The 24,385-nt window shown below is 35.9% G+C and overlaps 2 protein-coding genes across 2 annotated transcripts in view; one reads left to right on the plus strand and one right to left on the minus strand.

Moving 5' to 3' along the window:
• LOC142336137 (surfeit locus protein 4-like) overlaps window positions 1–24,385 on the minus strand; it is a 229,081-nt gene that overhangs the window by 179,294 nt on the left and 25,402 nt on the right. The gene's annotated exons all lie outside the window — the stretch shown is intronic.
• Window positions 1–24,385, plus strand: part of LOC142336131 (echinoderm microtubule-associated protein-like 6) — a 143,222-nt gene that overhangs the window by 115,178 nt on the left and 3,659 nt on the right. The window contains exons 21-24 of the mRNA XM_075384709.1: window positions 3,498–3,810; window positions 14,402–14,574; window positions 14,936–15,098; window positions 15,415–15,518. Of these exons, the coding sequence (XP_075240824.1) occupies window positions 3,498–3,810; window positions 14,402–14,574; window positions 14,936–15,098; window positions 15,415–15,518 (753 nt within the window). The remainder of the gene's footprint in view (window positions 1–3,497; window positions 3,811–14,401; window positions 14,575–14,935; window positions 15,099–15,414; window positions 15,519–24,385) is intronic.

The following is a 24,385-nucleotide window of genomic DNA, read 5'->3' on the forward strand; positions in this document are numbered from 1 at the left end:
CTTCTCGTTACCCCTTGATACTCGACGGCAATAACACTGCCACTAGATTGTTGATACAGCATACACATGAACTTAACTGCCACTGTGGTCCCGAACAAACTAGGAATTTTCTAATGGAGTATTACTGGATACTTCGATGTGTCGAGCGGTAGTAAAACAAACCATTAGACACTGTCTTTATTGTCGCCGAATGATCCAAGACGTTAGCATTCCTAAAATGGCAAATTTGCCTCAGGAAAGGTTGCCTAAAAAATCAATTCGTCTTCGAAACAACTGGACTTGATTTTATTGGACCGTTTCCTGTTTAAAACAATGGCAAGCTGTCTAGTCGTTACGTACTACTATTTACATGTCTAGATGTCAGAGCAGTCCATCTCGATGTTTCAAATGACCTTAGCACCGACTCAACAATTAATTGCATAAGACGTTTTGTCAGCCGAAGAGGAAATTCCAACAAATTCATTTCAGACTGCGCAAAATCATTTGTTGGTTCGAACAACAGCCTCCAGTCCAGCATCGCCGACCTAAAAGCGTCAAAATCATATGCGGCAAAATTGCACCTTATGAATGTCGAAATTGTATGGAAATTCAACCCTCCAGCGGCCCCGCATTTCGGTGGAATCTGGGAGCGATTAGTGCAGATTTTCAATTTGTCTCTCTATAAGGTCAGTGGGTCACGAACCCTCACCGATGAAATATTATGCACAGTTACGTGTGAGATAGAAGCAAATATGAACTCTAGGCCCCTAACAAACGTTCACAGTGATATAAATGATCCTTTACCTCTTACCTCTTACTTCTAGGTAGGTCTTCAGTCAATTTGCCTCCTGGCGTTTTTATTGGAGATGAAGAGAACATTTCAAAAGCTTGGCGTACATCGCAACAAATAGCTGCTCACTTCTGGAATCGATTTCTGCGAGAGTACCTTCCAGGCCAACAAATTCGTTCCGAATGGAACAAAAGTTCAAAGAATCTGAAAGTGGACGACTTAGTATGGATCCTTGAGGACTTCACCCCCCGAGGCCTTTGGCCTGTGGCCCGAGTAACGCAAGTTTTTTCCTGGAGAGGATGGGATCTTTCGATCAGTCAAACTGAAAACCCCGATTGGTGAGCGTATTAGGCCCGTCGTAAAGTTAAGCAAATTGTTTCCTGATTAAATTTCGAATCCATAAGTTCTACTATGAAAAATGCAGTTAACGGATTGTGTTTATTGGATCCCAAATTTACCAATACATCGACACAATAACTTATTATTCCCTTTGCACCAATTCAAATAATTTCATGGTGAAACCGTCATTGTAGCAATTGCTTGCAATTTTTTGGTCTCATACGCTTTCATAAGTGTTACCTTGTTTTATTCCCCATTACTTTGGACTACATTCGCGATTACTTTGATTATATTGAAATAACGCTTTCCAATTGCCAATAATTGTGTTATATGGCGAATTCTTATCGATCGCGCTCGTGTTAACCTTTTAGTGACATTAATTCTAAGAGGCTCGTCTCAAACCCCCTGGCTCTCATTTGACAATTAAGGTTATTTCGTTTGGTAATTCCGTTATTAATTTAGGTGAATTGCTTTTACGAACCACCCGATTAGGTTTGTACCCTTGTATTTCCATTACCCTTATTTTGAATTTATTTCATTATTCAGCTGGATGGATGATTCAACACTTACTCCAACAGTATTATTGATTTCTGCAATCCTGCAAATGGGGCCGGCGATGTCAAGGACAGGTTGACTTTTGATCGATTTCAACGAAAATGCCGGCAAAACGAAAACACAATTATTGTCAAAACCTGACGGAAGTAGTCGACTTCTCAAAAACCTTTTATAGCAACAAACAAGCGAAACAAAACGAATCAAATTTAATTTTACTTTAATAATACACAATCAAAATAGTCCTAAGCACCCCCCCAATCCCAACACAATTCATTAACATCTGAGTTTAACGACAGTTACTGCCCAACGGAACTTCTCAAGTCGCGGTGACCTTTTTTACGGCGAAGTTGAAAATTTTTTTTAAATTTTGCCTTTTCATTTTTTTCTATGATTTATTTATTAACAAGGCTAGAAAACTAGAGATTGCAGAGTCGAATCCCATCAAGGAAAATATTCCTCTCTTTCTCTCTCTGTCGGTTGTGGCTTCTTTGTTTCTCTTTGTCGTTCACGTTTTATCTCGCACATCCTATCTCTCTGTCTCTCTCTTTCTCTTCCCTTAACTCTTTTATTGATGCCGCACTTGAGCTGCTGTCATGTGACGTGATTTCATCATCTATTACCCCCACTCACGTCCCTCCAATTTAGCTGGAGCGAGCCTCGCGAAAGCGAGGCTAGCTACTGACGAAGCCAACCGCTCTCCGGTCGTTTGAGAGCAATTTGCTCGACGTTAGACGGTTATGATTTTTTTAATTCGTCGTCGCCATCGATGATTTTTCCGACCATTGACTTTTTTATTTCCGGTGACTTCTACTGCTTTGCAGTTAAAATTTGTGTGCGTGACGTCATTTATTCTGCTTTTAGGTCAATTGCGTGACTTACCTCTTTAAAGAAAAATGACTTCTGAACTCACTTAATGAACTTCAAATTTTATGAACATTTGCTAGTTAGAGATCAATAGTGTGCATCTAAGTAAGGCCAAACATATATGCCCTAATTGTTGAATATTAGAGTCTTGAGTTTTTGATTTCAAATATTAATTTTGAAAAAGCTCTATCAGTGCTTTTCCTTATAGAGCGTATGTGTCATGAAAATGACAGGTCGAATCTAACCCAAAAAGTCTGGGGGTCTACTAAAGAACTGTTGGTCAATCTGTCTATCTCATTTCTTTAGTTTTTTCAATTCCATGGAAGGTCACAAGCGTCTATCGCGGCTATTTTCTGGCGATATGTCCGGCTATGTTTTATAACAAAAATACTAGAAGATCTAAAACTGTTCCTTGTGAAATGCTGTGGTTTATAGTTACCGAGTCAGATTTATAGTTACAGAGTCATTCAAACAAACACATTCTTTCCTGTCAGCAAGAAGAGATTGAAACACCGATGTTCTCAGAGAAACTATAGGCCTTTAACTTATATGCCTATAGAAATTGTTATATTGAGTAAAAAGCTTTAGCAAGATCAATGAATATGGCCACCTATTGTTTATGATTCTCGTAGTGGTTTTGCAGAGTTTCAAGATTTCTGAAAACAAATTTGTTTCTGATTAGTATTTGTTGACGATTTTGTTACTAATAAAATGTTTCGTGTTTATTTGTTCCATGGCAAAGAACTGTTCTGTTGGTAACTGTTACTGATATCAGTTGGTGCTATCGTAAAAACGTGGTAGAAGTTTTGTAATATATGCATAGTTGCGTGACAGTATCGAATTCATTTTTATGGCTTTGGTAGTACTGATTTTCTGATTTGTAATTTTCTTCTGATTATCTAACTGGCGGTTCGAAAGCACAAATGTACAAGTCTCCTTTTTTTACAAATCTGGAATTGTTTTGTTTCAGCGTCAAGGAATCCCCGTCAGCAGTAAAACTCTGGGATTCTGAGTTAAAACGTTGTAAATCGTTTTATTTGGAGGGTATGGGTCAAAGAGTTACCATCAAGGCATGTTGTCGGGCCAATGGGCTCATTCTCATTGGGACAAAAGACAGTCAGGTGGTGATGCTTGAAGAGAAAAAGAGTTCTATGACTAAGATTGTTGTGGGGCATTCGGAAGGGCAGCTGAGTGGAGTGGCCACTCATCCATTGAATCCCAATCTATTTGTGTCTGTGTCAGAGGACAGCACCCTGAAGGCGTGGGATGTGACCAATATTAATGTTAGACTCTTATAGCGCCAGCTTTCTTTGCATTTTGGAAGAATTCTGCATTGGTAGAATTTGATCTCGATGGGAAAACTGGTTTGTCTCTTGATGTCTAAAAGTTTATCGAACCTGTTATTTACTCAGGCATCATTAATTTTTCGAATAAGCTAATCGAACATGAGTCATGAACATGTTAATGACTCAGGCATCACTAGTTCTTCGAACTTGCTAATCGAACGTGAGTCATTGTTGAACATGTTTTTTCTCGAAAATGAGAAAAAGAGACATTTTAATTGCTCTCAAACGCAGTTTATAGCAATTATGTTGGTCCCGTCGTTTTTTAATGCCATTTTTCGCTTTACAAGTTTTGTGCCCACCCTTTTAACTTTTTGTTATCAAAAACGCGATAAACAGGTAAATCCCAGAGGGCATCAAGTGGCTGAGCAGCTCTTATAGCCTTTCGCCTTAAAAGTCTTTAAGTATGCGATTTACCGAAACTTTGGAGGAGAAAGTTTTATGGTGTGAATTGTGTTTCTTCATTTTAATAGTTTGACCCCCAACCTACCCATCGTGTACCCTCCTTCACCTGCCTATTCAAACCCCCTTAGTCCAGCCCTCCCCCATCACTTGAGCTCCCCTCATCACCACTTCTTGACCCGTCACTACAGGCTCGCCGGTCGTTTGAGAGCAATTCGCCCAACCTTAGTCGGTTATGTTACGGCTTTTATGCTATTTCTTTTTCCTTCGATATTTCTGATTGATGTACGGTTAGTATAAAGTTTGCTGTGCACAACTCTGAGTCGTTTCCTACGGGCTATGTTTTCATTTATGCAAAATGTTTGCTTGATTAGTTACAGTTTTTGCAGGCTCTATTCTTTTTGTGGCTGAGACGCTGTAAGCTGAGCGTAGCTATATTGTGGTGTTCCTGCTTTTTACAATTCTAAGAATTGGTATTTTGGCATTGGGAAATTTGAATTGACTTCTTTTGACTTTTCTTTTAAGATCTGGTCACACTTTGAAGTCAAAATGGAGTTGTGATTTTTTGTAAAAGTCAATTAAATTTCTTAGAATTGTAGGTCAGGACTTGTCTTTCTATGTCTTTTCTTTCGTTGTTTGACAATCCCTTTTCGTTATACATTTGTTCATACAGCTAAGTTTAAAATTCAAATATGAATAACTTCCGTTCGCTAACAGCATTTGAGGGATAAGGATATAAAGCAGAAACTCGATGAGGTGAAAGGCATTTTTGTAGCGATTTGTGGGTGGAAGTAGGCGAGAACTTTGTGGAACTTTTGCGAATACCAAATAAATTATTTAAAGGAGGTTTTGTAATGCCCGCTTGGCATGGTAGTGTAGTCAAGTGACTATAACAATTGTCTTCATAGAAAAATAGCTTAATAGCCGCGAAGTGATGGCGGCTATTATTGGGGACATCGTTTTTTTTAATTCGTCGTCTCCATCGATGATTCTTACGACCTGACTTCTTAGAACTGACTCTTGCAATGACTTCTACTGCTTTTAGGTCGATTGCGTGACTCACATCACTAGAAAAATGACTTCTTGAACTCACTTATGGAACTTTAAATTTTATGAACATTTACTAGTTAGTGTGCATTAAGTAGTGCCAAACTTATATGCCCTATTACTTGATTATTAATCTTGAGTTTTTGATTTTGAATACCAATTTTGAACAAGCTGTTTTAGGGCTTTTCTCTTAGACCGATTAGACCGATTGCGTCAAAATTGACAGTCCGAATATAACCCCAAAAAATCTAGTGGTCTATTTAAGGACTGGTGGCGGGTATGTCTATATTATTCCTTTAGTTGTTTCATTTCATGGAAGGCACTTTCATTCAAGGAGTCTTGAGCACTTTCATTTGAAAAATTGCTAAATTATTTATAACAAAATTATGGAAAGTAATTTTAAACGTTCATTTTTAATATATGCAAACTTTCACTAAAGATTTAACTTCCACTAAAGATATCCAAAGCATTGATTAATTTGATACATTTTGCATTTACTTCTTACAACAGTTTGCATGTAAAGACGAGTGATAGAGACATTGGACAATTTTATAGCCTTTGGTGGCTTTTGAATAACCTTTTTAAGTGTTTTAATTGCTATTCGCTTAGTTTCCATAAAACTTTAGTTCAAAATGTTTGCCTAATAGCTCCAAAAATTTGAGTGATCGCATAATATCCCATCCCCCGGCATTTGCTCGCCGCGTGTCGTCATTTCTCACTCTCTAGCAAAAGCTTTCAGGTCGTTTGCGTGATTAGATTTTGATCATACGCGACTTGCCTCACTCAACAAAATATTTTATGAAAAGGTCAAAGAGTTTAGGGTCAAAGAAACTCTTACTGGTAGTAAAGGTCCCTTCAATCTGTATTCGCAGCTATTCTGGCCGTCTGACGGCTAGGCTATGTGTATTTTATGTTTATCTTTGCGTGTTTCGGTATGTGCGTTGTTGACTGTCAATAACTGTTTTTTTGTGGTTCTAATAGTTAATAGAAAAGAGTGGCTGATTTGGACCAATTTTTTACTCCCTAATTTTGTCGTGTTTCTACTTGTTTTGCTAAGAGTGACAGATTGGAAGACAGATTTCAGTTGACGTGTATCAAGTCGGGATGACTTTTATTTTTATTGACATTTATTTTTATCAGCCCTAGGTGTCAAGGAAACTCCTCTGGGTTTTAATAATAGGTTACTGCATAATTTCTAGTGGTAATGGAATGGTTTCATCATTTTAAAATCACGAATTTTGGCGTTTTTTTGACATAACGTGCAATTTTTCAATTTTTTCCCCTTATTCAGGTCTATCCAGAGCCAGGGGCCAGAAAATATCTTAAGGGGTTTGATATTCAGTTACTGACAAATTTTTTTGTGCATGGAATGGTTTTTCAACTTTTTAATATCACAATTTTTAGCAAATTTTTGTTAAAATTTGCTTTTTTTCAAGACTTATTTTTTGAAAAATTTTGTCATTTTTTTAGGTTTCTCAGCCCCTAGAGCCAAGAAACATCCGCTGGGGTTTGAAAATAGGTTACTGTATAATTTCTAGACGTAATAGAATGTCTTGCAAGATTACAGCATCCCGAATTTTAGCAATTTTTTGACAATTTTTTCCATTTTTTTTATCAATTTTTTGACATTTATGTTCATTATTTAGGTTTTTTGAGCCTCACGGGTCCGAAAACCTCCGTTAGTGTTTGATATTAAGTTACTGGAAAATTTTGTTGGTCATAGATTAATTTTCAACTTTTTAATATCACAAGTTTTAGCAATTTTTTTTTAATAAAACTTTTTTTTGAGTTTTTTGAATTTTTTTTTCAGTTTTTTTAGCTTTCTCTAGCCTGAAGAACCACAGAACTTCCTCTAAGGTTTGATAATATTTTACTCCATAGTTTATAGATGTAATGGAATGTTGCCCAAGATTTTAATATCACGAATTTAAGCAATTTTTTAAAATGTTTGCAATTTTTTCATGTTTTAGTTTTTTCCGGCAACAGACGCCTTGGGACCTCCCCTAAGGTTTGATAATAAGCTTAATAATAAATTTTTTGAATTTTTTAGGTTTCTCTAGCCTCAAGAGCAACGGAACTTTCTCTAGGGTTCGATAATATGGTACTGCATAGTTTGTAGATATAATGAAATATTTTTCAAGGTTTTAATATCACGAATTTAAGCAATTTTCTAAAATATTTGCAATTTTTTCATGTTTTTACGGCCCTGGGACCACCTGCAAGGCTTGATAATAAGCGGCTGCATAGTTTCGTGAGTAAATGGGATGGTGATCAAAATTTTCTTTGACTCCGGTTTTTGTAATTCTTTGATAAAATTTTTATATTGTTTCAAATTTTTGGAAAATTTTTATTATGTTCCAAGTGTACAGATCTTTATGCGCCAGTGAAACTATTTCAGGCTTGACACAGGGGTACTGGATAGTCTTTTGGAACAATGAAATGGTGCTTCAGATATTAATATCTTGAATTTTAGCAAGATTTTGTTTAAATTTGCAATTGTTTCCGAAATTTTTCAATGTTTTTGGCCTTTTCTGAGTTTAACGGCCATTACTGGCCAACGAAACTTTTCAGGTCTCGGAGATGGTTTAATTGACAGAACTTCTGAGAGAAAAAATGGTTTTGAACTTGTTAAACTGCGAAGTTGAAAACTTTTTTTAAATTTTGCCCCTTCTCAGTTTTTTTCTATATGATTAATCTACTAACAAGGCTAGAAAACTAGGGGTTTGCAGAGTCGAATCCCATGAAGGAAATCTCTCTTTTTCTCTCTGTCGGTTAGGGTTTCTTTTGTAGGTTTGTTTGGAAAGTTAAGAGTTAGTTCTTCTATTGATTTTATGTTGGTTGTTTTGTCCTTAATCTTCCTTAAGAACGCTATATTGTAAGTGTTTTGCGGTTTCATGAACTACGTTGATATCCAGTTTTGAACTCTGTATACATTCTAATAGTTACTTCTGTTTTTTATAGTTTGATTTTTCTCGACAAAAAGGAGATGAAAAAGTCTGATTGACGTTAGTAGAAAATAAATGACAATACAATTTAAAAGTGATAATGCAAAATAGGCCTCGCCAAGTGTTGCCTCCGCATAAATTTAGGCGGCAAATCTGTTTAAGGTAAAGTCCACAAAGTGATTTTAAAGATCTATTTTGAACAAATTTTTGTAAATTCAATTTTTCTATCAAATAAAAAAAGAAGATTCTGTAGACTTCGTTTCGTATGCTGTCTTCGAGCTTCTTGTTTTCCATATTAGTGACTGCACGTAGTGTGGTCAGTTTGAATGTTGAGATTTGCTTACATTTTATGATGATAGAGCTTTTGAAACGGGATAAACAGATAAAATCAAAGGATATTAATTTGCAATAATCCTTAAATTTGGCTTGGTAATACAGTGTTAAGTGTACATAAGTTGCAGGAAGGCCTGAAATCAAGGTGCAAAGTGCAGCGTTTTTAAGACCAAATGAGCTTTTCTTTTTTTCTGTTGCATATCTTTGTTTTTTTGTCAAATTGGCTGTGCACGACACGAGGTCGACCATGTTTGAAATTGGTCATATGCATTGAGAAACCTTTTGATATGACACTCTTTTATTCTTGATGTATATGAGTTCTTAAGTAAACTAATATTAATTATTCTGATGTTTATAATTTTCTAAATTTTTGCGATTTAAGATAGCAACGAACATAATTATTTGATTTTTCACCTTCACAGCTTTGGCTTCCCCCTTTGATCTTTCACCTGCTTACTTCTGTAAACTATATATGAAGCAAGATTTCTGTTATCTTGTAGATAAATTTGTAGCGTTTGTTACGGATGAGTTAATTGCTATTAGTTTCTATTAGTTAATTGCTATTAGTGTCTGTCAATTTCTATCAGAAGTTTATTCAAATCAGTAAAGTGGTTCGCATTTTTTATTGTAGCTCGAATTTTTTAATTGAGCGCTTAGTCTTATTGTTTGGTTGGGAACTCGCAGGGGAAATAAGATTTCGTTTTATTATATTCTGTTGTCCAGCTCTCTCCATGAAGATTTAGTTTTCAAAAATAAACGCCATTTACTAATTAAATGTCAGTTTTAAAAGCAAAGAATTTTTAAAGAACTTTAAAAGAATAATTTGGGTTGTATTTACATTTATTTATTGGTTTCTAAGCTACAGCTTCTACTGAATTTAACTGCCCCGCTTGTCATTCGAGAGCAATTTGTCCGACAAAAGTCGGTTTATGTTTTCCTTGTTCTTCTCAAGGAATGTGGTTCATTTTTTCCCAGAGGTTGAAATTGGTTTCGTGATCATATTTAATGGTTTCTGTTGTTTCGTTCCAAAAAGTTATCCCTAGGTTATCCTTGATATTCCTTGGGACGCTATACTGTTATTGTTTTGCGGTTTCATGAACGGAGATAAAAACCAGTTTGAACTCTGCAGACATTTTAGTGTGAGTTCTTAGAAATTAGTTATGCTTTTTCTTATAAAAACAACAAGATGAAAAATTCTGAGTAATGTTAGTGGAAAATAAATGACCTCACAATATAGAAGTGATAATGAAAAATAGGCATTTCTCTCCAAATAATGCCTTCCTTAGAAGACGATGTGACAAGTCTGTTTTAAGGTAAAATTCAGGAAACAATTTTGAATTATTTTGAACAAATTTTTGTAAATTCAATTTGTCGAGATTTTGTATCATATGATGTATGCAATTTTTTATTTTTAAAACTGTTGAATGCACATAGTGTTGTCAGTTTGGATTTTTAGATTTGCTTAAACTTTTTGATGTCTGAGCATTTGCAGTTGAGCTTTTTATATGACTGAGCTATGCTGGTGATCGATCTTGATTGATATTGGTCATTTGCATTGAAAAACTTTTTTGATATTGGTATTTGTACTCTTTTACTCTTGATGTATTTGTGTTCGTAAGTTGAACTTTAACATCATTTATTGTGATTTTTAAATTTTCTAAATTTTTGCGATTTAGTATTGCAATGGAGATAATTGTTTGACTTTTTCCCTTTACAACTCTGTCTCCCCCCTTGACCTTTTCCCTGTTTACTTCTGTATCTTATATATGAGGCGGGGGTTTCTGTTAGCTTGTAGGCTTGTAGGTAATTTTTTGTAGCATTTGGCACGGATGAGTTAATTGCGACATTCTATCAGAAGTTTTAATAAACTATTAAAGTGGTTCGCATTTCTTTATAGTAGTTCGAAATGTTTTATTTATCGTTTAGTCTCGTTTGGTTGGGACCGCGTGGGCGAAATAAGATTTCTATTATTGGCTGCATTTTCTGTTCTTCTTCTTGAAAAGTCTAGTGTGAGATCTTTTCTGTTCTCGTCTCTTGTTTTATTTTTGAGTTCGACCCAAGAAATTTCTTTGTATTTTTTGTAGTTAGAGAATTAATGCCTCAGAAAAAGGTTTTTGGAAACAGTTCGTTTGTTTGTCGTCTGTCAGTTTTTTTTAAATCGACTTGTTTTTGAGATTGGACTTTGCTATTGGCCTGGTGTTCAGGTGGGGAAATACTTTTAGATTTTTCAAGGTCTGTACACAATCTTTGTTCTTCTAGATCTGTACACATTTTTTGGATTTTTCAATGCTAAATTAAATTCGCGATGTGATTTTTGTCATGGGAAAAGAGCAAACTCCGGGTAGTTTTTGCCCATGCTTTTCGCACAGAGCGAGTAGAGTGAAAAATTGATGTTGAGAAAAGTTCCGGTTTTCGAGCGAGTTTTTCTGCATTTGCTTTCGAATCCTCCATTGGTCATCGTTTGGCGATCTTGATTGAAGATAATTTTTGTCGTCCCTTATTAGGGAGTTCTCGAATTGTGCCCTTATGTGTCGTAATTTTCGTTGTTTTCTCTCATTCTCATCAGTGCCCGTTCTCATCGAATTTCTAACGAGGTAGACTTGAATCCAATTAGTGGTTTTTATAGCTAATAGCTGTTGTGACTTTGACATAAAAAATTAGTAATTTTTTGGGTTTTGTGCCGTTTGCTGTTGTCTTTTCTAGGCATCATAATTGAATCTACTTAATGCTTTTATAAATACTTGATAGACAACGGCTTCAACTCTTTTGACCATTGTTGTTTTTAAGAAATTTTAATTTTGAAAACTTTTACCTGATTTCATCGGCTTTTTAATAGGAAATAATTAAATCTGTTTAAGTTTTCCATTCTCTGGCTAATGGTTCGACTGACTTTGACCACTTTTTTGCGAAAAGAAGACGAATCTGAGGGTTGAAGATTTGACATTTTCACGCTGCAGTTCTGCTTTTATAGTTTTGCTGCTTTTATGTGCGTAACGCGTTTTGTCACTCGTCGAACTGAAATGCGCGACGCATTTTTGGATCATCAGTGACTTGCTCATTCTTTTAATGACTTCTAACACCAATATTAAGCTGACTGACGTTTATTCCTAACCTCTTCAAAACCAATAATACAATAAAGGCCCTTGGAAATAATGCACAGCAAGCAAAACGTAACTGCTCTGATTTTTTGCAAAAAAATTAAAATGAATGTTTTTGAAAAGGTATTATAGAGCGCGCCGTTGATACCTTCAGCTCAGTTCTGTATTTGTTTCTATTTATGTTATGTGGCCACAAATCTATTTCCCAGCTCTTCCTGTCGGCTGTGTTTAAATCATAGGTCACTTACCTCACCCTCTAAATGACTTTTAACTGCTTTCAACCGAAGTGTATAGCAATTATTTTAATACTGTGGTCTTTATGCGATTTTCCACTTCATCAATTTTTCTTCTGATGCTTTGTCCTGAAAAACAGGATAAAAGTGCAAAGCTTGGAGTGCATGAAGTCACTGAGCAGCTCTCTTAGAGTTCAACTAGTCTCTAATTGTATAGTTCATTCTTAGCTGCTAAAAAGACAATATCATAGTGCTAAGGCAATTTTTGGTGGTTTGAAGCCCCCTCCAGTCAGGTATTTCATGCACCGCCAACTCCATCGACTAAATTCTGTAGTTGTTGATAGATTCTAAGAGGTTTTTAATAGCCGCCTCATCTTCTCAGCCGGCTATTATAGCGCTCCTATTTTTTACAATTCAAAGAATTTGAATTGTATTGGGGCGCTGTCTTTTTTTTTTTTTTAAGATCTGTTCACACATTTTCATGATTTTTGAAGTCAAATTGGAGTGGTGATTTTGGTCACGCCGAAACAGGAAATGGAGCGAAAAAGCGAGTGGTTTTGCGGCGTGAATTTTTTTCGATCTAATTTTAAAGTAGAGTGAGAAAACAGTGTTTGAACAAAAGTTCGGTTTCTCGGTAGTGGTTTTTTGTTCACATGCGGCAATTTCACTCTGATTTTTACTGTTTTTTCGATTTTTTGGATCGGATTTTTTTCTGAATGGTTTTCCCAATCCATTCACAGCTCATTCTGGACCTAGTTTTTTGTTAGAATCAAAATTACATATCTCACTAGTGGTTTTTTGTTCTCCCTAGCAGCATTTTGACATTGATTTTCTTTTTTTTTGTTTTTTTTTATCTGATTTTTTTAGAAATGGTTTTCCCAATTCACCCATTGTCCGTTCTAGGTCTAGTTGTTTGTTAAGTCAATGAAAATTCTTTGAATTGTACGTCAGGACTTGTCCTGCTATGTTTTTTTTACTTCGTCGAATAAAAAAATGTTTCGCTTTACCTCATTTTGCCGCTTTTTCAACATTTTGCGTGAAATCTTTTTGACTTCTCTAGGCTAGTTTCTCTCTTCTCTCATTCTGCTAAAAGTGATTTTGAGCATCAGTTGCTCAGCAAAGCAATTCAAAATGAACAAAGTCAGTATAAAAAATTGAAGTCAGAAATAGAAACGGGATAAACCCATAAAGCCCAATTTTAGATGCCCGCTATTTGAACATCGTTCCTATAAATCTTAGTTACCATCTCTAATGCTTATTGGTATTGATAGTAGCCCCTATAGCCTCTCTCTAAGAAACAGAAGTACGTTATGTTCAACTACGAAATGCCATCAAATTAAATCGGACTTAAAAAATGTTTTTGTACAAAAGTCTTTTTTTTTTCAAAATCTTCTATTCTGTCAATCCGAATCATGCTTATTGGAATCAACGGCGGCTATTTTCCGGCAATCTGCCGATTATGTTTATAACTGCGAAGCTGTAAGCTGAGCGTAGCTATATTGTAGTGTTCATGTTTTTTTACTAGAATTTAACAAAAAGCATTTGAATGGTGTTTAGGCGCGCTGTATTTAAGATCTGTTGACACATTTTTATGTTTTTTGAAGTCAAAAAGGAAAAGTAGTTTTGTTCACACCGAAGCAGGAAACAGAGCGGAAAAGTCTTTTTTTCACCCCAATTTCAAAATAGAGTGAGAAAACGGTGTTTTAACAAAAATTCGCTTTCTCGATTGTGGTGTTCTACAGTTGCGGCTATTTGGCTTTGAGTTTCGGTAATTTTTTTAAGGTTTTTTTTCTAGGTGGTTTTCCCAATCCATGCATTGTCCATTCTAGTTCTAGTCTTTTGTTTAGCCAATTTTTTGAATTTTGTCAGGACTTGTCCTGATGTTTTTTCTTTCGTCGTCTGACGCTATTTTTTCGTTTTATTTGTTCACACAGCAAAGTTGAAAAAGTGACTTTCTGAATGACTTCTTCCGTTCGATACGGCGTTTGCGCACGTAACGTGAAATTTCTCTCTCTCTCTCTCTCTCTCTCTCTCGCTCTAGAAAAAGTTTGGAGTGGTTTACTTGATTATATTTTGATCGTGCGTGACTTACCTCAGTCAATAAAATGACTTTGTATTTTTAAAACCTAAGTCTCAAAGCAAAAAATCATATGTGCTAAAAAAAGGTTCCTACTAAAAAGGCTTTTTGGAATGAATTTTAACACGCTTTATTAGTTAATCGCTGAATGTTTATTACATAGCTTTTTGAGCGGCGTCCATATATTTTTAGCTGATAGCTGTCTCTGTTTCTATCTGTATTATATGGCATGCAAGTGTATTTCGCAGATGTTACATAATAGAAACAGAATTGAGTTAACGGCGGAACCGAAGCGACATAAAATACCTATTTGAAGAACTGAAAAATTAAAATTGCATAAATTCTACAAGGGTCATATCTTTTTCATAGCTATTGCAGCGCTCTGCTCTGTTTTAGGAGCCGACGAAACAAATTTCGTTGACAGAGGCTGCCAGTTGTGTTTCATACAGTCCTGAGGGTGATCTCATAGCATGTGGACTGAAGAATGGGGTGTTTAAGATATTCGTCTCTGCAACTCTTCAGGTGTGGGCTCAGAAGAGGGACAGGGCGTCAAATGTTCGTGCCATCAGGTGAGATAAGACACTGTCAATGTTTTGTTACAAAAAAGAGCGCTTGTTGTTGCACTCAACACTTTAGTGGTAAATATAATAAATATGATGATACTTTACAATATCCCTTGACAAGTCATGGGGTGATTGCAAAATGAATAAAGAGCTATTTTGGTTTAAAAAAAGTACTTTACTGTTCAAATCGTGCACTATAATACCACACTTGATAAGACCTGATAAGACAACCGAAAGCCTATATATTTGGTAGTTGTCAGCAAACCTTTATCTCGTATCTCTGCGTATAGGTAAAAGTGTTACGAAGGGCTATCTCATGAGAGTTCAAGAAGTTCATTGTCCGTTATATTTGGGCCGTTGTTTTAAGATTTTCACCAGATGGGAAGAAGTTGGCGGTTGGAAGAGAGGATGGGTCATTAGACGTCTACAGCATTGAGGCTGGCTCGCCCCTTCCAAGGGAAAAGTGCATTAAAGACGTGGGATCAGCTGTCCAAACGATAGACTTCAGTTCTCATGGAGACTTCTTACAGGTCAGTTTAGTTGATAAATATCAGAAGAGGCATGTGTAAGTCCCCTAGACAATCTAGTACTATAGTTTCAATGATAGATCAACTCCGCCCAATTTTCTAGACCTTTTCATGCAAAACAATTCAACAATCGCTGAAATGCAACAGGAACTGTTTGTTGTTTCAAATCTGAAAATGCCTAAAACGTAGCTGATTCCCACAAATTAAAAGGAGCGATGCGTCACTTTAACTCTTTTAAGAAAACTTTTGCATAAATTCAAATCGGGTCTATCATATGCGTTGCAAAGCGTTGAATTGATAATATTTGAAACTGTTTCAGCTCGTTGATGGCGAGTACAACAAGAGAGTGTACGATATGAAAACATCGCTGCAAGTCTTGGACTCCGAAACAATGCAAAATTTATCCTGGAACTCTTGGAGCAGGTATATACGATGACGTAGACATTGTATATCTTTGAAAAAAAGCGTGATGTGCCAGTTTTTAGCAAACGCTTTTGACAAACGAACCCTGTCCACTTACAATAACAAGTTGAGTGAGTGTGAAGATGTAAGCTGATTATAGATAGCTATATTTTCGGTGTTCCTTATTTTTTGAGTTTATTTGGGTGCTGTTTAATAGCCGCCCTCATCTTCTCAGCCGGCTATTATAGCGCTCCTATTTTTTTTTTACTTCGTCGAATAAAAAAATGTTTCGCTTTACCTCATTTTGCCGCCTTTTCAACATTTTGCGTGAAATCTTTTTGACTTCTCTAGGCTAGTTTCTCTCTTCTCTCATTCTGCTAAAAGTGAATTTGAATATCAGTTGCTAAGCAAAGCAATTCAAAATGAACAGAGTCGGTATAAAAAATTGAAGTCAGAAATAGAAACGGGATAAACCCATAAAGCCCAATTTTAGATGCCCGCTATTTGAACGTCGTTCCTATAAGTCTTAGTTACCACCTCTAATGCTTATTGGTGTTGATAGTAGCCCCTGTAGCCTCTCTCTAAGAAACAGAAGTATGTTCAACTACGAAATGCCATCAAAATAAATCGGACTTAAAAAATATTTTTGTACAAAAATCTTTTTTTTTTCAATATATTCTATTCGTTCAATCCCAATCATGCTTATTGGAATCAACGGCGGCTATTTTCCGGCAATCTGCCGGGTATGTTTTTTGTTTTGCGTGATCTAAATTTTCCTCATACACAGGTGTCAGCAGCTGAACCCAAGTGGTCGATACTAGAAGTCAAATAAATAATGCGCCGAAATTGGTGTAGTTTTTATTTTAAAATTTATAAGTGGTTTTAGTTGATATTCAAATTACAATTTTGATATTTTAAAAAAATATTTTTTTGGCTGAAAACGTTATTCCTAACAAAGGTTGAGATCTGCATCAATTCTATTCTGTATCTGTTGCTATCTGTATTTTACGTCACTGAGGTCTGTTTCGCTGTTATTTCGGCAATCTGCGGACTATGCTCAATTTTTATTAATGCGTTGTTAATTGATCTTGAACGAAGTTCATAGCAGTTATTGTAAACGTGTTTTTGTGCAAATTTTTCGCTTGACAATTTTGCGCTTTTCTTCTAGAATAATCTTTGACTTCTCAATTGACTTTTTCACGCTTTGGTTCTTCATTTTTGAGTGATCTCTATTGCTCCGAAGTAAAGCTTGGGATGTCAATGGTTCAGGTCGGGAGTAAAGGATCGGGAGGTCAGTGGTTCGAATCCCGGCGGGGAAAGGTTTTTTGCACCCATAAAGAAACGTTTGAGGGAAAAATTTGAGGGATTAGATTTTGATCATACGTAACTTATATTATAGGATAATTTGAACTAGGATAATTTGAATTAGTTTAAGGTCAACTGATCTCAGTTGCAATAAAAGTCCCTAATAAAAGGGTTCTGCGGAATGAATTTCAATGAAGCTATTTAATTTTTGTCTTAATGTTTTCTTTATATTTCATTCAACGGCATCAAAAACTTTTTAAAAATTATATCCATCTTTCTATCTGTATTATCCGGAACGGAAGTTTATTTTGCAGCTATTCCGGAAATCTGTGTTTTTTAGTCTATGTAGTTTTACCTCCTTATAACGCGGCCTGCTCTCATTAGGTTTCGCTAACCAAAATGAGTGTCCAAAAATAAGTGGTTATTGAGAGGAAGCCGATGTACATTCTAAAAGCTTGCTTGTCTGAGAAGCGCCGGATACACTAATTTTAAGTTGAAATTCATTAATTGTAAAAGTTTAGCAATGTTTTTCTATTGTTCTTAGCTGCAGTTGTAGCTTGATTGTTGTTAATTTTGATTATTTGTTTTGTTGTCTGATGCTCTTGATCGTTTTCACTTTGCTTAACAAAGTAAGTCTCGAAAGAGTAATTGCTGTCAAATGAAGCATTAAGCAATTAATGAGACACTCTGGTAGTTTTTGCTTGATCGATATTTCGTCTGGCCATTTCTCTCGTCTTCAAAAATGGGATAAACCAATAACGCACGTTGGAAATTCAGTCGCTAAGCAGCTATCTTAGCGCGTTCCTAATATCAATTTTCTATCTTTTTAATAGCCGCCCTCATCTTCTCCGCCGGCTATTATAGCGCTCCCTTTTTTTTACTTCGTCGAATAAACAAATGTTTCGCTTTACCTCATTTTGCCGCTTTTTCAACATTTTGCGTGATATCTTTTTGACTTCACTATGCTAGTTTTTCTCTTCTCTTATTCTGCTAAAAGTGATTTTGAACATCAGTTGCTCAGCAAAGCAATTTAAAATGAACAGAGTCAGAATAAAAAATTGAAGTCAGAAGTAGAAACGGGATAAACCCATAAAGCCAAATTTTAGATGCCCGCTATTTGAACGTCGTTACTATAAGTCTTAGTTACCATCTCTAATGCTTATTGGTATTGATAGTAGCCCCTCTAGCCTCTCTCTAAGAAACAGAAGTGCGTTATGTTCAACTACGAAATGCCATCAAAGTAAATCGGACTTAAAAAATGTTTTAGTACAAAAATCTTTTTTTTTCAATATCTTCTATTCTTTCAATCCCAATCATGCTTATTGGAATCAACGGCGGCTATTTTCTGGGATTCTGCCGGGTATGTTTTTATTGTCTTTTGCCCCCAGTTTTTTTTAAGCTTGGTTAGAACTACATTGAGTATAATTCCAATGGTTTTTTGAGAAATTAAAGTTTCAGGGAAATTTTATAGGCGTAATTTTTGTTATTGCATTCTCTATAGTTTTGCAAATTTAAAATTTAATGGCATATATGCGCTGCTGTTAATTGCCCTTGAACGAAGTTCATAGCAATTATTGTAAAGGTGTGTGTCTTTTTACGAATCGAAGAGGAGGATTGAGATTATACAGGTTTTTTTTAGCAGAAAGCAAGTTTGTTCATGACTTTGAGTTTTGACTTCTTTCTGTTCAAGCATTGACCTCCGTTTTTGATTGTTGACTTCTGTTTTCGAACCTTGGACTTTAACAGTAGCTTCATTTGTAATGTATAGTAATTAGGAACTGCTGGTAATGTTTATGGTGAAGAGGTCATTTTGAGATTTTTTTTCCTATGTCACCCCTAATTATCTAAACTACACCGCACAAACCACCCCCACCACCTATATACCCCCCCCCCACCCCACCACCTACCTACCGCACCCCCCCCCCCCCCAACTTCCCCCCACCTACCCCTACCCCCTCCTTTCACCTAGCTACCCCCACCTACCCCCCCCCCCCAACTACCCCAGAATTACCCACCTTCCCAACCTATCTACCCACCCGCTCCACCTAGCTCCCCCCGCACCTAAAAAATTGTCGGTTTTCAAAACACTTGTGGTTGGGCTACCTTTGTTTTTTTCTCTTGTCTAATTTGATGTTGTGATTTCGGTAAGGTTAGGTTAGAGATTTTAATGCACGATGATTCGAGAGTAGTTTCCGGTATTCTACCGGCTATGTTTTTTATGCCGGTTGACAATTTTCGCTTGACAATTTTGTCTTTTCGAGTGACTTTTACGCCCATGACTGTTTGCGTTTCGTGTGATCTAAAGTTCTCTCTCAATCACAATTTCAAGCAGCTGAACACAATTGGCGGCAATTTAATACTAAAAGTTAGATGAAAAGTGCGCCGAAACTGGTGCCATTTTTACTTTAAATCTTAATAGTGGTATATGTTAACCTCTAATGTGCTTATTTGAAGCCCACTATAGAACTTCTTAGTCCCATTTAGCCCCCCCCCCGACAAGCAGGCTGCAATTGATTAGAGCTCCCACTAGTCGTTCAAGAGCAATTCTTCCGACGTTTAGTCGGTTATGTTTATCGTAGTGGTTTTTCTGAGTTTCAACATTTCTGAAAACAAATTTGTTACTGATTAGTATTTGTTGACGATTTTGTTACTAATAAAATGTTTCGTGTTTATTTGTTCCATCGCAAAGAACTGTTCTGTTGGTAACTGTTACTGATATCAGTTGGTGCTATCGTAAAAACGTGGTAGAAGTTTTGTAATATATGCATAGTTGCGTGACAGTATCGAATTCATTTTTATGGCTTTGGTAGTACTGATTTTCAAAATTTTGTGATTTGTAAGTTTCTTCTGATTATCTAACTGGTGGTTCGAAGTCCTATTTAGACTCCCCTCCCTTTCCCCCCCCCCCCCCCCCCGCACGACGGAAGCAGGCTGCAATTGATTAGAGCTCCCACTATTCGAGAGCAATTCTTCCGCCGTCTAGTCGGTTATGTTTGTTTTTGTTGATTGTGGGTCACTCCGAGGTGGATAATGTTCTCCTCGCCAGCGCGATCGATTCCCTGGGGTGACTTTTCAGAACCCCCAGATCGACGTTGGTTCTGCGACGCAATAGCTCCCTTCTGTGACGCAATGTGTCGGGGCACTCCATTAACCAGTGTTCCACCGTCTGGTGATCCTCCCTGCAGAGGCTGCCCAGTGGGTCTGCTGCTGGTTTGAACAGGTTCCGATAGGCAGCCAGCAGATAGGAGTGACCGGCGCGGAGAATGGCGAGGGTGACAGCGTCCCGTCTGGTGGCAATAGTAGTTTGTGATTGAGGTGCTGGTATACTTGCGCTGATATTTCATGCGTAGTGCAAAGGTCACAGTGAGATCTTTTCAGGTGGCTGTCGGTACATATTAGGACACGTTCGTCCCCTTTCGCACTGCAGGAGGTTCATTGAACCGCCGCCAGCATTGCTACTCTTTCCCATTTGTAAGAATGTTAGTGGGCTGCCCCGGATTTGTTATTGGTGAACGATGTTGGGATCTCCGGTGGTGACGATTACTGCCCAGCCACCATTATTGCTCTTCAGTATAGTTGTTATGGTTGAGGTATGGGGCGTTGCTGCGTATGGTGGCTAGGCATGCTGTAAACTGCGGGCTAGGATTTGGCTGAACATCTACTGCAAGTAGCAATAGGAGAACGACGTGCTTAAAGGTTTGCCAGAGGCTAGGCGTCGTAGTCAGGCCTATGGTCAGCGAAAACCCGCATCGTTTGCTGTCCATTTAACGCTGCAAAGTCAACGAATAGTTTACTGCTATTGCAGCAATCGTTTGCTGTCGATTTAACGCTGCAAATTCGATGAATAGTTTTTGACCAGTATTTCAATCTGCAAAATTTCACCTGTGTTTCAACCTGCAAAGATTTTACGTTCAACAACTGAAAATGTGACTGTCTGGCCCTCGAGACAGTCACATGTTAAACAAATGTCTATTTGTTTCTCTCTCACTCTCATATCTCTATCCTCATTTCCCTATCTACTGCCCTACATCTCTTTGTTGTTGGTCGCTGTCTTTTGTTATTAATAGCCGCGACGCGATAGCGGCTATTATTGGGGACATCGCGGTTTTTTTTACAATTCAAAGAATTTGAATTGTATTGGTGCGCTGTTTTTTTACGACTCGAAGAGGAGTATTGGAGAAGTCCTTTTTTTAAATCAATTTTATTGGAGTGAATTTTGAAGCAGGAAACGAAACACGTGAAAAAATTTGGAGTGATTTTATTGCTGAACAAAATGAAGAGTGAGGTGAAAAGAGTGTTTTTTTGTTCATGTCGCTGTTTTCTAGAGAGCGAGAAATTGAGGTTTGAAAAAAATTCTGTAAGCGAGCGAAATTGTTCGTGCGGAATTTTAAAGCAGTTTTTGTTCTCATTTTTTGGTTACGATTTTCTTTTAATTTTAGGCTGGGTTTGATAGTGGTTTGAAAGTTTCTGAAAATTTATATGAATTTTATGCTAATTCGGATGTTTTTCATGTATTTTGCTCATTTTTGGGCTAATTTTTACAATTTTTGTTTACTATTGTTTTATTTTACTGATTCAAATGGGTTTTGAAAAGACCCCTATTACTTGAGCAATTTTTAGGTAACACGTGGTGTAGTTTTGTGGATATGAAGCCTTTTTTTGTTGAGAAATATGACGAAAAATGGCGAAAATTGGAACTTCGTTCTATTTTTTCTTAATTTTTTTGCAGTTTTTTGGTGTTTTTTCTCTTCTGTAGACAAATTTCTTAACCTATTATGACTTGCCTATTGTTTTGCGAGCATATGGATACCCGATTGACTGAAAGGAATTTTTCTTTGCTTTATATGCTTTTGTAATATTAAAAAATTTATTAACTTTTTCCAGTTTTTTAGTGAAAGTTGTTTTTAAGAGATTTTTTTCATGATTTGGCCTCAAGTAATTTTAAAAAATTCACATAAGTGGTTTTTGTAAGTACTAGATGTTTTGATTAATTAATTTTGGCAGAGATAGTTATTTCGGGATCTCAAATTATAACAAAATGTGATCAGATTTTTTAATCATATATTACCAGAATTGATTTTCTTGTTTTTACTGTTTTGTTTGATGGTTTTGTTCCAAAATAATCATAAATAAGTGGAGGCACGTTTTTTTGATGAGTTGTTGGATGGCGTTCCACTTCGAGTCGTATCCGGAATTCTTGGCTATGTTTTTTTTAAGATCTGTTCACACATTTTCATGATTTTTGAAGTCAAATTGGAGTAATGTTTTTGGTCACGCCGAAACAGAAAGTGAAGTGAAAAAGCGAGTAGTTTTGCGGCGTGAAAATTTTTGCTCTAATTTTAAAGTAGAGTGAGAAAACGGCATTTGAACAAAAATTCGCTCTCACGCTAGTGGTTTATAGTTCACATGCGGCAATTTCACTTCGATTTTTATTGTTTTTTTTTTTCAAATTTCTGGATAGGATTTTTTTCTAAATGATTTTCCCAATCTATTCATAGTTCATTTTAGGCTGAGTTTTTTTACTTGAACCAAATTTTCCTTTTTTTGCTAGTGGTTTTTTGTTCTCATGCGGCATTTTGACATTGATTTTCATGATTTTTTTGTTTTATTTTTTTTTCATCTGATTTTTTCAGAAACGCTTATTCCAATTCAATTGTGGGCCATTCTAGGTGTAGTTCTTTGTCTATTCAATGCAATTTTTTTGATTTGTACGTCAGGACTTCTATGTTTTTTTTAATCAATTCTTTTGGAATAGTTTTTGAAGCGGGAAATGAAACGCGTGAAAAATTTGGATTGACTTTGGTGATGAACACAAACGAAGAGCGGAGCGAAAAGAGTGGTTTTTGCTCATACTGTTGTTTTTAAGAGAGCGAGAAATTGAATTGTGAATAAATTTTCTCTAAGCGAGCTAAAAGTTTTTTTTTCACGTACTGCTTTTAAAAACAGTTTTTTGCAACTTTTGATGGTTTTAAGGTTTGATTTTGATATTGTATTAGTTGTAGGCTTGTTTTGATAGGAATTGAGGGTTTCAAGTAGTTAATTTGAGTTAAATGCTAAGTTGGAAAATTTTGATCAGTTTTACTAATTTTTAGACGAAATTTAATGATTTTTTGCCCGTTTTTTTGTTTTAATGCTTTAAGTGGGATTTGAATAAAAGTCTGTTACTTAAGGAGTTTTGAGATACCAATTGACCAAAGTCTTCTTGGTATAAATCATTTTTTTTAGGAAAATTGACAGAACAATTGAGAAATTTTACACCATTTTTCTTATTTTTTGCAGTTTTTCTTTTTTTAGGCGAAGTTTAATGATTTTTACCTGTTTTTTTGTTTTACTGCTCTAGTTGGGATTTGAATAAAAGCTTGTTACTTATGGAATTTTCAGATACCAATTGACCTAACTTTTGTTGGTAAAATTTTTTTATCTTAAGAAAAATGAGCAAAAAAATTGAGAAATTTTAAACCATTTTTTCTTATTTTTTTTTGCGGTTTCTTTTTTTTTCAATCTTAGACAAGTTTCTTAGCCTATTATGACTTGTCCATTGTTTTGCTTTTTTCCAAGCTCAAAGTAATTTTATTCGGTTGTATGTTTCCGTGTAGTATTATACACATTGAACAAAAAAGTATAAAACTATAAGTTTTTATAGTTTTTTTTTCAATTTGTTTTTCTATTTCTTAAATTTTTCATGGCATTTGTGGATGTTTAGGTTTCAGAATAGTTGTTCTAGTTGTTAAGTCAAATATTTGGGCAATTTGTTTTTTCGAGTCGTTTCCGGAATTCTTCCGGCTATGTTTTTTTTGAAGATGTGTTCGCACATTTTTCAATGACTTTGATCTTTCAAAATGGGATAAAGAGGTAAAGCCCAGAAGGCATTAATTCTCATTAGAGGCCCAAAGTGGGCTCTAATAATTCGTCAAGTGCTTATTGTGGTGCAGCTGCTGGGATGGCTTCAATTTAAGATTAAAAGGTCATTTTAGTAGTTTTTGGGCTCAAAACGGTGAATTTTTTTGTTTTTGTGATCTTTTTGAGTTTTTTTGTTTGATTAGTAATAGGTTGAAGTTTTTAAAAATTGATGAAGGCCTTTTGCGAGACATGGTTGCTTGTTTTGGCCATTTTTTGAGCTATGGTTTGGTAATACAAACACAAACACGCAAAATGATACTAATTTTTGCAATTTTTTCCACGTTTTTTTTAAACTGTTTCATTTTTGAGTTTTTCAGCCCTAGGTGTCAAGAAACCTCCTCTAGGTTTTAATAATAGTTTACTGCATATTTGCTAGTGGTAATCGAAGGGTTTCAACATTTTAACATTCCAAATTTTTAGCTCTTTTAAAAAACGTGCAATTTTTTAAAATTTTTGACCTTTATTTTTCCTTATTCAGGTCTTTCCAGACCCATGGGCCAGAAAACCTCAATAGGGGTTAGATAATAAGTTACTGAAAAATTTTAGGTTGCCATGGAATACGTTTAGACTTTTGTTTATCACAAATTTTAGCAATTTTTTGACACAACTTTACGAAAAATTTTTTTCAGGATTTTTGAAAGTTTTCGTTCTTTTTTGAGTTTTTCCAACTTTAGGGACCAGGC

This window comes from Convolutriloba macropyga, chromosome 1 (assembly GCF_964194025.1).
Source record: "Convolutriloba macropyga chromosome 1, txConMacr16.3, whole genome shotgun sequence".
Taxonomy (NCBI): domain Eukaryota; kingdom Metazoa; phylum Xenacoelomorpha; order Acoela; family Convolutidae; genus Convolutriloba; species Convolutriloba macropyga.